Here is a 16,312-nt window from a genome sequence, read left to right as displayed (position 1 = left end):
TTCGTCCCCCTCCTTTCCCCTGGTAACTGTGGCTATACTCTTGTTTCTGCGTATTCAGCTTTAAAAAAAAAAAAAAAAAGGATTTCGCTGGGTGTGGTGGCTCACGCCTGTAATCCCAGCACTTTGGGAGGCTGAGGCAGGCAGATCACGAGGTCAGGAGTTGGAGACCAGCCTGACCAAAATGGTGAAAACCTGTCTCTACTAAAAATACAAAAATTAGCCAGGCATGGTGGCATGTGCCTGTAATCCCAGCTATTTAGGAGGCTGAGGCAGCAGAATCGTTTTAACCCGGGAGGCGGAGGTTGCAGTGAGCTGAGATTACGCCACTGCACTCCAGCCTGGGCGACAGAGTGAGACTCCATCTAAATAAATAAATAAATAAAAAGTAAAAAAAAGGATTTCATATATAAATGAGATCATGTAGTGTCTTTCTTTTTGTGTCTGGCTTATTTCATTTAACATAATGTCCTCCAGGTTCATCTATGTTGTTTCAAATGACAGTATCTCCTTTTTTTTTTTTAAGGCTGAATAATATTCCCTTGTGTGTGTGTGTGTGTGTGTGTGTATATATATATATATATATATGCCACAAATTCTTTATCTGTTCATCTTAGGACAGATACTTAGGTTGTTTCCATAATCTATGCTATTGTGAATAATGCTGCAATGAATATGTGAAAGCATATATCTCTATGAGGTGCTGATTTCAGTTTCTTTGGGTGTATACCCAGCAGAGGGATTGCTGGATCATAGGCAGTTCTATTTTTAATGTTTTGAGGAACTTCTATACCATTTTCCATAATGTCTGTGTAGCAATTTACATTTTCAACAACAGTGTACAAGGGTTTCCTTTTCTCCACACTTTGGCCAACACTTTTGTCTTTTTGATAATAGCCATCCAAACAGGTGTGAGGTGATAGCTCATTGTGGTTTTGATTTGCTTTTCCCTGATAATTAGTGATGTTTTCAGTGCTTTTTCATATACCTGTTGGCCCTTTGTATGTCTTCTTTGGAAAAATGTCTCTTTAGGTTCTTTGCCCATTTTTTAATTGGGTTATTTCGTTTTGTTTTGTTTTTTGCTGTTGAGTTGTGAGAGTTCCTTATGTATTTTGGATATTAACCCTTTACCAGATACATAGTTTGCAAATATTTTCTCCCAGTCCATAGGCTGCCTTTTCATTTTGTTGTTTGTTTTGGAGAAGCTTTTTAGTTTGATGTAGTCCTACTTATTTATTTTTGCTTTTGTTGTTTGAGCTTTTGGTGTAGTATCCACCAATATCATTGCCAAGGCCGAACAATATCAGGGAGCTTTTCCCTTGTGTTTTCTTCTAGGGGTTTTAAGGTTTTATTATAGATATTAATGTTTACTTCTTTAAACTATTTTAGCAAACATTCTTTAAATGTCAGTTGCACTTAGATTGAATACAAATATATAATTATCTGAGTAAGATGCAGCTATGGTGTTTTGCTTTTTCCCCTCCAAGTTAAAAAGATTTTTTTTTTTTTTTTTTAAGATGGAGTCTCACTCTTGTTGCCCAGGCTGGAGTGCAATGGCATGGTCTCGGTTCACCGTAACCTCTGCCTCCCAGGTTCCAGTGATTCTCCTGCCTCAGCCTCCCGAGTAGCTGGGATTACAGGCGTGCACCACCATGCCTGGCTAGTTTTGTATTTTTAGTAGAGATGGCGTTTCTCCATGTTGGTCAGGCTGGTCTCAAACTCCCAACCTCAGGTAATCTGCCCACCTCAGCCTCCCAAAGTGCTGGGATTACAGGCGTGAGCCACAGCACCCGGCTGTTAAAAAGATTTTTTAGAGGATGGGGTGGGTGAAATGGCTTACTATTACATTATTACATACTTGGTTCTTAATGCATTTCTTATGACTTCCTCTCAAATTTGGATTTCCTGAGTGTGCATTTTGAGAAGAAACTTAATATCATTATATATATGAAAGGTCATTTTAATTTTATGTAGTAAGTTTATGGCTTTTTATACAGTTGGTTTCATTCTCTGTCATTGTTTTTTTTTCAACAAGTATTTATTTATAAGGTAGAATATGGGTTTTGTGCTGGAGAAGCAGAGATGAGAGATTGTTGAAGAGCTGACAGTCTTATTGGGGAAACAGATGAATAGAGAGTAGCAAGGAAGGGGCACCACAAGGTGTGTCTTCAGAAGGATATGTAAACTGGTCTGGGTTTCAAGTAAGGCTGTCTGGAATATCTGAGTTGAGTTTATAGAAAGCAAGAGGGATATTTTAGATATAGGTATGAAACTTTGAAATAGTAAGTCTTTACCTATCTAGACTCAGTGGCAGTACCTCATCTCTCTGAAACATTACAAAAGCCACCAAATAGTTGTCAGTTTAATAAGAAATTCTTTATAAATAAAGCTCTTTAGGCTGTCGCTGAGAGCTTATTTTTACTTTATATATGATACTTAAGGTTTCTAAGGTTGTAGTAGATTAAGGAGAAATAATTTACAAGCAGCAAGATGCTGCAATAAACATACTGATAACAAGACAGTGAGATTTCTGACAACATGATAGCGATGAAGAAATTGGAAAAAAAATACACACACACACACACACACACAACTGAATAAGTCATAGATAATACAAGGAAAACATCCTTGGACAACTAAATTAGCTTTAAGGGTATCAAATGTATTTGTAATACTATAGAATAATAATGAAAGTTTGCTGTGCTCTCTGTTACCAAGAAGACATGAAATATATGTCCTGTATAGTATATATATTAGTTAGGATTCTTCAGAGAAACAGAACCAATAGGATAGCTATGTGTAGATACAGATCTGTTGGAATTGGCTTACACAATTATGGAGGCTGAGAAATCCCGTGATAGGCCGTCTGCAAACTAGGGAACCAGGGAAACCAGTAGCTCATTTCAAGTCCAAAGGCCTGAGAACCAGCAGAGCCAACATTGTATTAGGTTGGTGCAAAAGTGATTGAGGTTTTTGCAAAATAACTCTCAATTCGAGGCTGAAGGCTGAAAAACTAGGGGGCTGCTGATGCAAGTACTGGAGTCCAAAGGCTGGAGAACCTGAAGTTCTGAGGTCAGAGGGCAAGAAAGACAAATGTCTGAGCTCCAGAACAGAGAGTGAGTGAATTTGCCCTTCCTCTGCCTTTTTGTTTTATCTTATCCCCCAGCAGTTTGGATGGTGCCTGCCCACACTGGGTAAGGGTAGATCTTTCTTACTCAGTCTATTGATTCAAATGGCAGTCTCTTTGGGAAACACCCTCATAGGCAAATGCGGAAATAATGCTTTTACTAGCTATCTGGGTATCCCCTAGTTTCGTCAAGTTGACAACTAAAACTAGCTATCACAGTAAATTTATGAAGGTGTCAAAGTATTTATATTACTAAGATTTTTAAAATATGAAATAGGATGAAAACCAGGGGGTAAACTTAGTACAGTTATCAAATTGTTTTTTTCAGCATGATTGATTTCTAAAAGGCTTTGAATAACCATAGACTTAATTTTCTTGTATATGACACATACAGACCAGTAGATTATGGAATACTAGACATTGTTCAGTACAATATTATATAACTGTAGTTAGAAATTACTTAGATACCAGAGTTATGGTTCTTAACCACTTGGGTACCAAGAATTTTTAGAGAGCATGAACCATGTCGTCTATTTGTTCTGGATGGCATGAAGTTGGGGTCTGAGCATAGATATCATCTTAAAAAGCCTTTCTTGAGACTGTGGTCTCTGTTAGAAATCTCTCATTTGTGCTTTTAAAGCATTCAGTTTTCCTCTTTGTTGTCATACTCATCACATTGTATTGCAGCTTGCCTGTTTCTGCATTAGACTACAGGCTTTCTTTTTTTTTTTTTTTTTTTTTTTGGGACAGAGTCTTGCGATCTTGGCTCACTGTAACCTCCGCCTGCTGGGCTCAAGCAGTTCTCCTACCTCAACCTCCTGAGTAGGGACTACAGGCACATGCCACCACGCCTGGCTACTTTTTTTTTTTTTTTTTTTTTTTTTTTTTTTTGAGACGGAGTCTTGCTCAGTTGCCCAGGCTGGAGTGCAATGGTGCGATCTCAGCTTACTGCAACCTCTGCCTCCCAGGATCAAGCGATTCTCCTGCCTCAGCCTCCTGAGTAGCTGGGATTACAGGCACCCGCCATCATGCCTGGCTACATTTTGTATTTTTGTAGAAATGGAGTTTCACCATGTTGGCCAGGCTGGTCTTGAACGCCTGACCTCAGGTCATCTGCCCTCCTTGGCCTCTCAGAGTGCTGGGATTAGAGACATGAGCCACCATGCCCAGCCAGTATTGCTTAATTCTTATAATAGTCCTGTATTACTAACAGTTTAGCGAGAAGACAGCATTGTTTTAGATTTTGCAAACCTGTGTAATGTCTGGCTTTGTAGAAGACAGACAAATTCTCATATTTGTCACTGCATTCACCCTATTGCAGTATGCTTTTTGGGTTGAAATATCCAAAGAAAAGCTGGCCTCATATGTAGCTTGTGAAGGGAGGAGTATTTTAATAGTCTTTTAAGGTAATGTTGATATTTTTCTTTCATATCACACCAGAATTCTACAGTTGGTAGTTTTATATTAATGGTTAGTTGCCATGTAAAATCTTACATCACATTAATGAACTTTTTGTAACCTGTTACATTTAAAATCCACTGGTCTGTCTTGCAGTTTGAATGGATCTTTTATCTATGCGTAATTTTATAACTCGTCATTTGTAAGGCATTGGTTCACTGATTTATGCAGATCTTTATAATATTGGCACATCTTATTATACAATATAAAGAAGTCAAGCTGGGCATGGTGGCTCACGCCTGTAATCCTAGCACTTTGGGAGGCCGAGGCGGGCGGATCGCTGGAGCTCAGGAGTTCAAGATTAGCCTGGGCAACATGGTGAAACGCTGTCTCTACCAAAAATACAAAAAACTTAGCCAGGCATGGTGGCACATGCCTGTAGTCCCAACTACTTGGGAGGCTAAGATGGGAGGATCACTTGAGCCTAGGAGGCGGAGGTTGCAGTGAGCTGACATGGCACCACTGTACTCCAGCATGGACAACAGAGGGAGACCCTTTTTCAGAAAAAAAAAAAAAAAAAAAAGGTCAACATTTGTTAATACTGCCATCAGTGTCATCAGAAAAGTCTTCTAAGGGCTGGGCATGGTGGCTCACGTGTGTAATCCCAGCACTTTGAGAGGCTAAGGCAGGCAGATCATTTGAGTCAGAAGTTTGGGACCAGTCTGACCAACATGGTGAAACCTTTACTGAAAATACAAAAAAAATTAGCTGGGCATGGTGGTGGGCGCCTGTAATCCCAGCTACTCGGGAGGCTGAAGAAGGACAATTGCTTGAACCCAGGAGGTCAAGGTTGCAGTGAACTGAGATAACACCACTGGACTCCAGCCTGGGCGACAGAGTGAGACCCTCTCTCAAAACAAAACAAAACAAAACCAACAGTGGAAAACGTTCCTATTTCTCCACAGCCTTGCCAGCATCTGTTGGTTCCTGACTTTTTAATAATTACCATTCTAACTGGCGTGAGATGGTATCTCATTTTGGTTTTGATTTGCATTTCTCTAATGACCAGTGATGATGAGCTTTTTTTCTTATGTTTGTTGGCCGCATAAATGTCTTCTTTTGAGAAGTGTCTGTTCATATCTTTCGCCTACTTTTGATGGGATTGTTTGTTTTTTTCTTGTAAATTTGTTTAAGTTTCTTGTAGATTCTGGATATTAGACCATAGTTAGATGGGTAGATTGCAAAAATTTTCTCCCGTTCTGTAGGTTGCCTATTCACTCTGATGATAGTTTCTTTTGCTGTGCAGAAGCTCTTTAGTTTAATTAGATCCCATTTGTCAATTTTGGGTTTTACTACAATTGCTTTTGGCGTTTTAGTCATGAAGTCTTTGCCCATGCCTATGTCCTGAATGGCATTGCCTAGGTTTTTTCCTAGGGTTATTATGATTTTGGGTTTTACATTTAAGTCTTTAATCCATCCTGAGTTAATTTTTGTATAAGGTATAAGGAAGGGGTCCAGTTTCAGTTTTCTGCATATGGCTAGCCAGTTTTCCCAACGCCATTTATTAAGTAGGGAATTCTTTCCCCATTGCTTGTTTTTGTCAGGTTTGTCAAAGATCAGCTGGTTGTAGATGTGTGGTGTTATTTCCGAGGTCTCTATTCTGTTCCATTGGTCTGTATATCTGTTTTGGTAGCAGTACCATGCTGTTTTGGTTACTGTAGCCTTGTAGTATAGTTTGAAGGCAGGTAGCATGATGCCTCCAGCTTTGTTCTTTTTGCTTAAGGTTGTCTTGGCTATATGGATTGTTTTTTGGTTCCATATGAAATTTAAAGTAGTTTTTTCTAATTCTGCAAAGAAAGTCAATGGTAGCTTGATGGGAATAGCATTGAATCTATAAATTACTTTGGGCATATGGCCATTTTCACGACATTGATTCTTCCTATCCGTGAGTATGGACTGTTTTTCCATTTGTTTGTGTCCTCCCTTATTTCCTTGAGCAGTGGTTTGTAGTTCTCCTTGAAGAGGTCCTTCATGTCCCTTATAAGTTGTATTCCTAGTTATTTTATTCTCTTTGTAGCAATTGTGAATGGCCTGATTTGGCTCTCTGCTTGTCTGTTGGTGTATAGGAATGCTTGTGATTTTTGCACATTGATTTTGTATCCTGAGACTTTGCCGAAGTTGCTTATCAGCTTAAGGAGTTTTTGGGCTGAGATGGATGGTGGCAGTATAAATTAGTTCAGCCATTGTGGAAAGACAGTGTGTCAATTCCTGAAGGATAAAGAACCAGCAATACCATTTGACCCAGCAATCTCATTACTGGGTATATACCCAAAGGATTATAAATCATTCTGCCATAAAGACAGATGCACACGTATGTTTATTGCAGCACTATTTACAATAGCAAAGACTTGGAACGAACCCAGATACCCATCAGTGATAGACTGGATAAAGAAAATGTGGCACATATACACCATGGAATACTATGCAGCCATAAAAAAGAATGAGTTCATGCCCTTGGCAGGGACATGGATGAAGCTGGAAGCCATCATTCTCAACAAACTAACAAAGGAACAGAAAACCAAACACCGAATGTTCTCACTCATAAGTGGGAGTTGAACAGTGAGAACACATGGACCCAGGCAGGGGAACATCACATACTGGGGCCTATTGGGGGTTGGGAGGCAAGGGAAGGGAGAGCATTAGGAAAAACAGGTAATGCATGCAGGGCTTAAAACCTAGGTGACGGGTTGATAGGTGCAGCAAACCACCATGGCACATGTATACCTATGTAACAAGCCTGCACATTCTGCACATGTATCCCAAAACTGAAAGTAAAACAAACAAAAACAAAACAAAACAAAACAATCCCAGAAAAGTCTTTTAAGTAGTGTGAGGCTGTTAAGCTAGTTTTTTTTTATTTTTTATTTTTCAAGAGACAGGGTCTTGCTGTGTTGCCCAGGCTGTACTCAAACTCTTGGGGCTCAAGCGATCCTCTTGCCTTAGCCTAAGCTGATTTTTTTTTTTGCTTGAAGCTAAAATTTTATCATTGGCAACAAATACTGTCAGTTGTTTTCTTCGAATTGACTGTGTTAGCTTGTTCCATTGAGAGAAAATGTCTTCCAAATACCCAAGTCCTTACAACTATAGTTTGTCAGTTAGTTGTTCTTTAAAGTAAAAATGGTACTCTGTGAAGAAAATGGTTAATTTAACTTGCCACTCAAACAATTGCACAAGTGCATTTTCTTCTGAAAACTATTATACTTTGGTGTGCAGCAGAAATACTTTGTGTATTTCCTACTTTGTCACATAGAATGTTAAAAAGATGTGTGCTCAAAAGGTTGGAGACAATTTTTACTGTTTCATTAAAGACAGTCTTAGCACGTGCCCACACACACACACACACACACACACTTTTTAACTGAACATATATGGTTGTACAGTGACTACCAGTATACTTTGGTGCTGCTGTTTCATTTGTGTTAAGACACCAGCAATCTTACCCACCATTGCTTTTGCATCATCACATTAGCACAGTGAAAAAAGCAAATAATGTCTTAGTATTATTAGGAAAATTGCTCTGACCTTATGAACTCTCTGAAAGGGTCTTGGGGGACTTCTGGGGTCCATGGACCACACTTTGGGAATAGCTGGAATAGAGCAAGCCCTGTATAAGCCCAGCAATTTGTTGTTCAATGTTACTTTTTCATCTTATGTATGCATTTAATGTAGAAAATAATATGTTAGTAGTATTCAAGATTTTGGACATTTGTTAAAGTCTCAGAATATATTCCTTGGAGATAGCAAGAGTATGCTGGAGCAAACATTTTTTAAATAACTTCATTGAAACATGTTTTATAATGCATATTCTTAAGACTCTTCTTCCTAAAAGGAATAAAGAATTAGTTGAGATTTCCATAAGGGATACCTTTATATCAGTTGCTAAGTTCAGGGTACTGATCCTGTATAAGAATAGCTTCCAATTCAGATCTATAAACAACAAAATAGTTTAGTGAAAACACACACACAGGATTTGGAGTAGCAGATAACTAGTTGTTCTAGAGCCAGACAGACCTGGTTTGAACCCTGACTCCACTGTTGTAACCTTGGGCAAGTTGGTGTGACCACACTGTCATTTCTTAGCACTCTTTACTGCCGCTTTATATGTTCTTGAGGTCTTTCATTAGTACTAGAATAATGATACAATGATAGTGATGCATGTAATCATGACAAGTGGAAACTTGCTATTTCCTCCATTAGCTAAAATTTGAAAGCCATAATTGATAAACTTTGCTTAAGTTGTACATTTTTTTGAGACAAGGTCTCACTCTGTCACCTACCTTAGAGTACAATAGTGTGATCATAGCTCACTGCAACCTTGAACTCCTGGGCTCAAGGGATCTTCCTGCCTTAGCCTCCCAAGTGGCTGGGACTGAAGGCATATGCCACCACGCCTGGCTAATTTTTTATATTTTTTTGTAGAGACAAGATCTCGCTTTGTTGCCCAAGCTGGTCTCGAACTCCTGGGCTTCAGTTATCCTCGTGCCTTGGCCTCCCAAAGTGCTAGGATTACAGGCATGAGCCACCGCATCTGGCCAAGTTTTACTTGTATTTTGTGAAAATAGTACCTGGTAGCCTCTGAATAATATATATTTCTTGTTGTGTTTTAAAATTTGCTTATTTGTGTTCATATATTCACTCTTGATAATTTAATAATTATTAAAACACTTACTCTGTGCCTGGTACTTGTTTCATGCTTTACCTGCATTATTTCATTTAAGATCAATATGTGAAGTGGGCACTTCTCTTACATTTAATTCACAGACGAGAAAACAGAGGATACAGGGAGATTGAGTAACTTGTCCTATATGATATGGTTTATAAGTGGCAGAACTGAGATGTAAACTCTTTTCTATTAGGTTCTTTTTTGCTTCAACTAACACCAGAAAAGTAGCTTAAACTTAGGATGTATATAGGTTATATGCCAGTACTAAGCCATATTATTTTATTTTGATTTTTTTAAAGAGATGAGGTCTTGCTGTATTGTCCAGGTTGGTCTTGAATTCCTATGCTTAAGTGATCCTCTCACTTTGGTCTCCCAAGTAGCTGGAATTATGTGCATGTGCCACTGTGCCTAGCTACTAATCATTTTATACAAGGGTCTTTCTTTTTTTCTTTTTTTTTTTTTTGAGACGGAGTCTCGCTCTGTCGCCCAGGCTGGAGTGCAGTGGCGTGATCTCGGCCCACTGCAAGCTCCGCCTCCCAGGTTCACGCCATTCTCCTGCCTCAGCCTCCCGAGTAGCTGGGACTACAGGTGCCTGCCACCACGCCCAGCTCATTTTTTGTATTTTTAGTAGAGATGGGGTTTCACCGTGTTAGCCAGGATGGTCTCGATCTCATGACCTCGTGATCTGCCCACCTCGGCCTCCCAAAGTGTTGGGATTACAGGCGTGAGCCACCGTGCCCAGCCTGTACAAGGGTCTTGAGCATCATCTGTGGATTTTGGTATCCATGGGGGATCCTGGAATCAAGCCCCCACAGATACCAAGGGACTGTAACCACCATTAGTAGGGCTGTGAAGAGAGAGTATGTGTGTAAGGTCACTATTCCTGAGCATATGCCAGTAAGGGAGACAGCTTAAACAAATTAAGGGCTCTGCCAACAGAAAGAAGGGAGGTGGGTAGGAATGATTATTTACATAGGTAACAAAGAGTGTCTGCACCTTTGTGTCTTTTAACTACTACTATACTGTACTCCCTCCCTAATTTAAGAAGATATTTTAAAATAGCATAAATGAGGGAGAAATATAAATGGTAATAAATTTCAGGATAGAAGAAATCCTATGGAGATTTGACAGTTACAGTGGTTAGGTAGTCTAAGTTCTGATGCAGATGGATAAGTAATGCAGATCATGTTAAAAGTCAACTTTGGGTTGAATTAATATAACTGTGTCCTCCGTGGACTGATGGGTAACCACTTGCTTTACTTAACCCTAATTGGCTTCATGTTAAATAATTTGGTTTAGCTGTGTAGTTTCAGGGCTATGGGAAGAAACTGAGGAGATTCAGGGAAAACAAAATGAAATATGCATTAAGGAGATGAAGCATAGGCTTTCTAAGCTAATTACCAGAATTAGTGGAATTTCTCTGTATTTTGGTTGAGAGAAAGTTAGTAAGTGACCTTAATAGTTTTCAAGCTTGTAAAATTTCTAAGTCGAAATGGTTCTTGTCTCTCCCACCCCCTCAATTCCTAGAAGACGAAATTGAGATTATCATAAAATACTTTGGTTAGAGGTAAAGAACAGCTTTCCGACTGTAGAGGTTATTAAACACTGGATCTCAGGGGAAGAGGGCCAGCTGTAGGTTTTAGTCAAAAGATGAAGTGAAAAGGCAAGACCCATAAATCACAAATTATAGTTTAAGCAGTGAAATTATAGTTTAAGCCATTTTTGAAGCTGTTGGAGTTGGGACATAATTCTGAGTCTGAATATTTCCACAGTCAAACTCCTGAAGGTCCTGCCTCCCATCCTATCCTCTCTCCTCACTTGAGTGAATCTTTGTTAGCATTTAAGACTTTTACTTCCCCCCGTAAACAGCTCTACAACAGTGTAGAATGTAAAAAATTAGAACTGCAAATATGTGTTGCCCTGACAAATACATCAACTATTTTGATTTTCTTTCATGTTGCCTTTCTCAGTATGGCTATTTAAAGTTTCTTAAGACATTTTTTTCCCACTAAGTTATTTATATTTATTATAGAAAACCAGAAATAACTTCTGTGAACATGTTGTAATATTTTTCTAAAGTTATTTCTTTATATGCATGTGTTTTAGAGTTGTGTGATTCTGTAGTTTCATAACAGCATGCATAATAACACTGAGTTACAATAGTTCCCTTATTATCTCTTTCCTATTAGACTGTGAGCCCCTTTAAGGCATATATTATTGTTTTCATCTTTATATACCTTGAAAAGTTGATGTACTTCACATAAAGATGAGGCGAGAGTTGTAGATACAATTTGTATATTTTCTTGATCTATTATTAGCATTTTCTTCCAAATTTTATTAAAATGGATGCCAATAAAAACAGATACATTATTCAACTCACTCTTTTGCCCAGGCCCTGCCGTGGTGAAGATCATGGCTCACTGGGGTGTTGCTTTGTTGCCTAGGCTGGTCTCGAACTTCTGGGCTTAAGTGATACTCCTGCCTTGGCCTCCCAAAGTCTTGGGATTACAGGTGTGAGCCACTGTGCGAGCCGCTGTAACCGGCCTAAAGATATACTTTATTTTTTAAAGCAGTTTTAGGCCCACAGCAAAACTGAGCAGAAAGTACAGACAGTTCCTGCATACCCCTGCCCTTATACAACGTGCACAGCCTTCCCCGCTATCGACATTCATACATCAGGGTAGTAAATTTGTTACAGCTGATGAACCTACTTGACACATCATTTCTTCACCTTAAGTCTGTAGTTTATATTAGATTTCACTATTGATGTTATACATTCTATGGGTTTTGACAAATGTATAGTGACGTGTGTCCACCATTATTAGTATCATATGGAATGGTTTCACTGCTCTAAAAATCCTGTGTTCAGCCTATTCCTCCCTCCCTGGACCCTAGTTTGTCTTGCCTCAATACTTTTGCCTTTTCCAGAATGTGATATAGTTGAGTCACAGAGTATACAGCCCTTTCAGATTGGCTTTTTTTTTTTTTTTTTTTTGAGATGGAGTCTCGCTCTGTTGCCCAGGCTGGAGTACAGTGGCGCAATCTCGGCTCACTGCAAGCTCTGCCTCCTGGGTTCACGCCATTCTCCTGCCTCAGCCTCCCAAGTAGCTGGGACTACAGGCACCCACCACCATGCCCGGCTAATTTTTTGTTTTTTTTTTAGTAGAGATGGGGTTTCACCGTGTTAGCCAGGATAGTCTTGATCTCCTGACCTCGTGATCTGCCCACCTCGGCCTCCCAAAGTTCTGGGATTACAGGTGTGAGCCACCGTGCCCGGCAGATTGGCTTCTTTCACCTAGTAAAATGCATTTACTGTTCCTTTGTGTTTTCGTGGCTTTGTCACTCATTTCTTAGCATGGAATAGTATTACATTTTGTCTGGATGTACCACAGTCTGTCTATTCATCTACTGAAGGACATTTTGGCTGCTTCCAAGGTTTGACAGTTATGAATAAAGCTGCTGTAAATATCCATGCGCAGATTTTTGTATGAATACGTTTTCAACTCATTTGGGTAAATACCAGGGAGTGCAATTGTGGGGTCATATGGTAAGACTGTGTTTAGTTTTGTAAGAAACCGTCAGACTATCTTCCAAAGTAGCTGTATTATTTTGCATCCCCACTAGCAGTGAATGAAATGACATCATAAATTTAAATTCACTTAAACTTAAAATGTCCAAAACGAAATCTGTCAGCATTTTTTAAAAAATAAATTAAAACAAAAACAAAACACTTTTAAGCTCAGGAAAGTAACCTCCAGAGTACTTTCAGAATATCCCAGACAAATTGGGGCTTTGCAGATTAATATTTGCAGGTTGATCTTTGCCTGGGATCTTCCATATAAAACTAAAAAATGAAGTCTGTGGTAGCTGTTCTTGCCTAGGGTCTCTGCTAACACAGAAGTTTCGTGAAATTTTATGGTGTTAATCCCTTGTAAACTATGGATTTAGAAACTCATATTCCCAGACTAAGACTAGTCTCTTTATTTATTTCTTCAATTCCTAGTAGCCAAAGGTAATTAGATTTTACTTTTGGCAGGTGTATGCTAGCGATGTCTACTTTATTTAAGAAGATGCTCAACCTCTAAGTGGTGTGGGAGGTGTTTCTAAAGGTCACTCAAGGTTGGGGTACAGTTGTGGTGGCAACCCTTCCCTGCCTAACTTGTTGTTTGCTCTATAGGGCAATGATTCTTGACCTCTTTGGGTTATAGATTTCAATGAAGTGTTTCTAGGGAAAGGAGGAACCTGGGAGAGATCTGTCAGTGCTCTCTGCTATCCTTTTGTTTGTAGTGACAGTATCTGCAAAATATGGGGACACCTTAAGATGCCTTATAATCTTTTAGATCTATTAGGTTGGTGCAAAAATGATTGCCGTTAATAACTTCAAAATCTACCGGTTAGGGATCATTCAGTAAGCAAGTAAATATACCAACTGAGGTGGAGAAAAGTGTAGGCAGCTTGCTTTGAGAATTTTAGAGCTAAAGTACAGTGAAGGGTAATTTTAAATTTTACTTCTTTTAGAAGGTTTTATTTATAATTAAATTGATTTTTTGGTTTTATTTGAATAAATATAAAATTATACATTCAAATAATTATTTCTTGAAATTTTCTCCTTTATTTTAAAATGCTGGTTAGTATGTGATAGTTGTAGCACATTTAAAGAAGAATACAAGTAAAAGTGCAATTCTACTTCTCCCTATACATTGTTTAATAAGCATATGCCTTTTAAAAAATGACCTTATAATGGGCTGAGTATATTTTGGATATTGTTCTGTGGCAGCATAATACCACATAACTTAATTAACTGTCTCCTTATTGTTAAATGTTTAGATTCCCTCCTTCCTGCACCCCCTTTGAAAGCAATGCTGACATGTGTGTCCTTGTGATTGTACTTTGATATATTGGCAAGTATTTTCCTGGGACAGAATTTTGCAGATGGATCACTGGATTATTGTGTACATTTACTTTAAAATTTGCTTAAAGTCCGGGCGCGGTGGCTCATGCCTGTAATCCCAGCACTTTGGGAGGCCAAGGTGGGCGGATTACCTAAGGTCGGGAGTTCGAGACCAGCCTGACCAACATGGAGAAACCCCGTCTTTACTGAAAATACAAAATTAGCCAGGAGTGGTGGTGCATACCTGTATTCCCAGCTACTTGGGAAGGGTGAGGCAGGAGAATCGCTTGAACCCGGGAGGCGGAGGTTGCGGTGAGCCGAGATCGCGCCATTGCACTCCAGCCTGGGCAACAAGAGCGAAATTCCATCTCAAAAAAAAAAAAAATTTTTTTTCTTAAAAATTTTCTTTTAATTCTAAGAGAGTTTTATGTTGACTTCTAGTGCTTTTTGGGCGCTGATGCTCACACTTATTTTGATAAAGATGAAAGATGTTTACCAAATAGAATATTGGACATAGAAACTCCCAAGGAAATTCTCTACGTAGCTGAATTTCAGGTAGATGGTGAAGATGCAAGGATAATCTCACAAAGTTATAGCTAACAATCACTAATTCTGGGTGATTTGGCAATGTTTTGGCAAGCAGTTATTTTAAACTGCTTTCTAGTAAGAAATAATTAAAGTCAATGCTTTGATTTAAAAAGAATGCATATGGTTAAAATTTAAAGAGTTCAGAATGTTATCTATCTACTCTATAGATCCCTGCTCCCCTTCTACACCAACCTGTAGAAAAACTAGTCAGCTCAGTTATTCAGAGGCTGATTTCCCAGTTTGTTATTATCTGTGTACTTTTATTCTCCACATTTGACCTGTTACTACTCAGTTCTACATCTGCTAGTATGGACATGTAAAGGAAAGGGAGAGAATGTGATCAGATCTAGTAAATGATGGGTTAATTGAAGAAGTTGTTTAAAGTTAGGAGTCATAAAAACATAACATACATACACTTTAAACATTTTATTTTAACTTGAAATCGAGGTATACATTTATTTACCAAGATTTTGATGTTGGGCCAAGGCCTTCTGGCATTCTATATCTTGGTCTTTCTTTCATCCATTTCCCCTATAATGCTTCATTGTAGATTTTTCAATGTACTTAAAACTTTAAATCCTTAAATGTGGTACAAGACTGTACATTATGTGGCTCTTTGCCAGTTTCTTCGAAATCTACTTATCCTTAGGTGTTCTGTGATAAGTTTCACTGACTTTTCAGTTTCCGAAACTTGCCTCAGGGCCTTTCCACATATTGTTCCCATAACCTGGAATGATAATTTCTTTAAATCCTTGGCTGGCCCAGATCTTTTGAGGTCTCTTCTCAAATGTTCTGTCCTCAGAGAGGCTTCGTAAATATTAGATAATATTCCAGTATAAAGTAGGATAACCCCAACCTCCCCACAAGCCCACTAATATCACCCTTTTCTCTTCCTTCACTCTACCTGCCAAATGTGGCAGGTAGAGTGAAGGAAGTGAACAGGTAATTTTCTTTTTACAAGACTGAAGCCTCTGTGAAGGCAAGGGCCATCCATATATATTGGGTTTATCATAGTGTAATAGCCTTTGGTTAGAGCAGTGTCTGCTATGTAATAAGAAGCTTAAATATTTGTAGACTTAATCAAATGTTTATTATTTATATATAAAGTGTCAGGCACTGTGGGGGGCATTACTTAGTAAAATGCTACTTAGTCATCTCATTGATAGCCTATAGTACATTTTAAAATGGAAGTGTGTACATCCAAGTATGCATTTAATGAAATATGGGACATTTAAAAAAGTTTTCAGATGCTAATACTGGAGAGAATAATGCAAATTTACTAAAATAATTAGGACCCTTTTTAAAACATGGGGGCAATGTTGCTTATCTTTTTAAAAATAGTCATTTATTTTTCGTTCACTATCTTAAGAATTCTGATCATCTTGTAGGAAACTTAGAAACACTAGGAAGGTCATAGGCACTATTATTAATAATTATAGAATTGTTTTCCTCTAAATTAGAGTTTTCTTTGTGACCCTACATAACGTAATGATATTTGCTCTCTGGAGAGCCAAATGGGCCTGAAGTATAGAAACAGAACTGAAATATAGGTAATTAAAACTAAACTAATATACTATAATTCTGATTG

At 38.5% G+C, this 16,312-nt stretch overlaps 1 protein-coding gene across 24 annotated transcripts in view; it reads left to right on the top strand.

The window, feature by feature from the left end:
- Positions 1–16,312, top strand: part of RABGAP1L (RAB GTPase activating protein 1 like) — an 831,104-nt gene that overhangs the window by 12,091 nt on the left and 802,701 nt on the right. For 6 of the 24 annotated variants that reach the window (XR_010157108.1, XR_010157109.1, XM_063811074.1 and 3 more), the window contains exon 1: positions 1,515–1,729. The exons of the other annotated variants lie outside the window; for them this stretch is intronic. Coding sequence is in view for 3 of the 6 variants with exons in the window: in XM_063811019.1 (XP_063667089.1) it covers positions 1,694–1,729 (36 nt within the window). In the remaining 3 variants the exon portion in view is untranslated. Of the gene's footprint in view, positions 1–1,514; positions 1,730–16,312 lie in introns of those variants that run through there. 24 annotated transcript variants of the gene reach the window in all.

The sequence above is a fragment of the Pan troglodytes genome, chromosome 1, assembly GCF_028858775.2.
Source record: "Pan troglodytes isolate AG18354 chromosome 1, NHGRI_mPanTro3-v2.0_pri, whole genome shotgun sequence".
NCBI classification, from domain to species: Eukaryota; Metazoa; Chordata; class Mammalia; order Primates; family Hominidae; genus Pan; species Pan troglodytes.
This window is presented reverse-complemented; position numbering and strand designations above follow the sequence as displayed.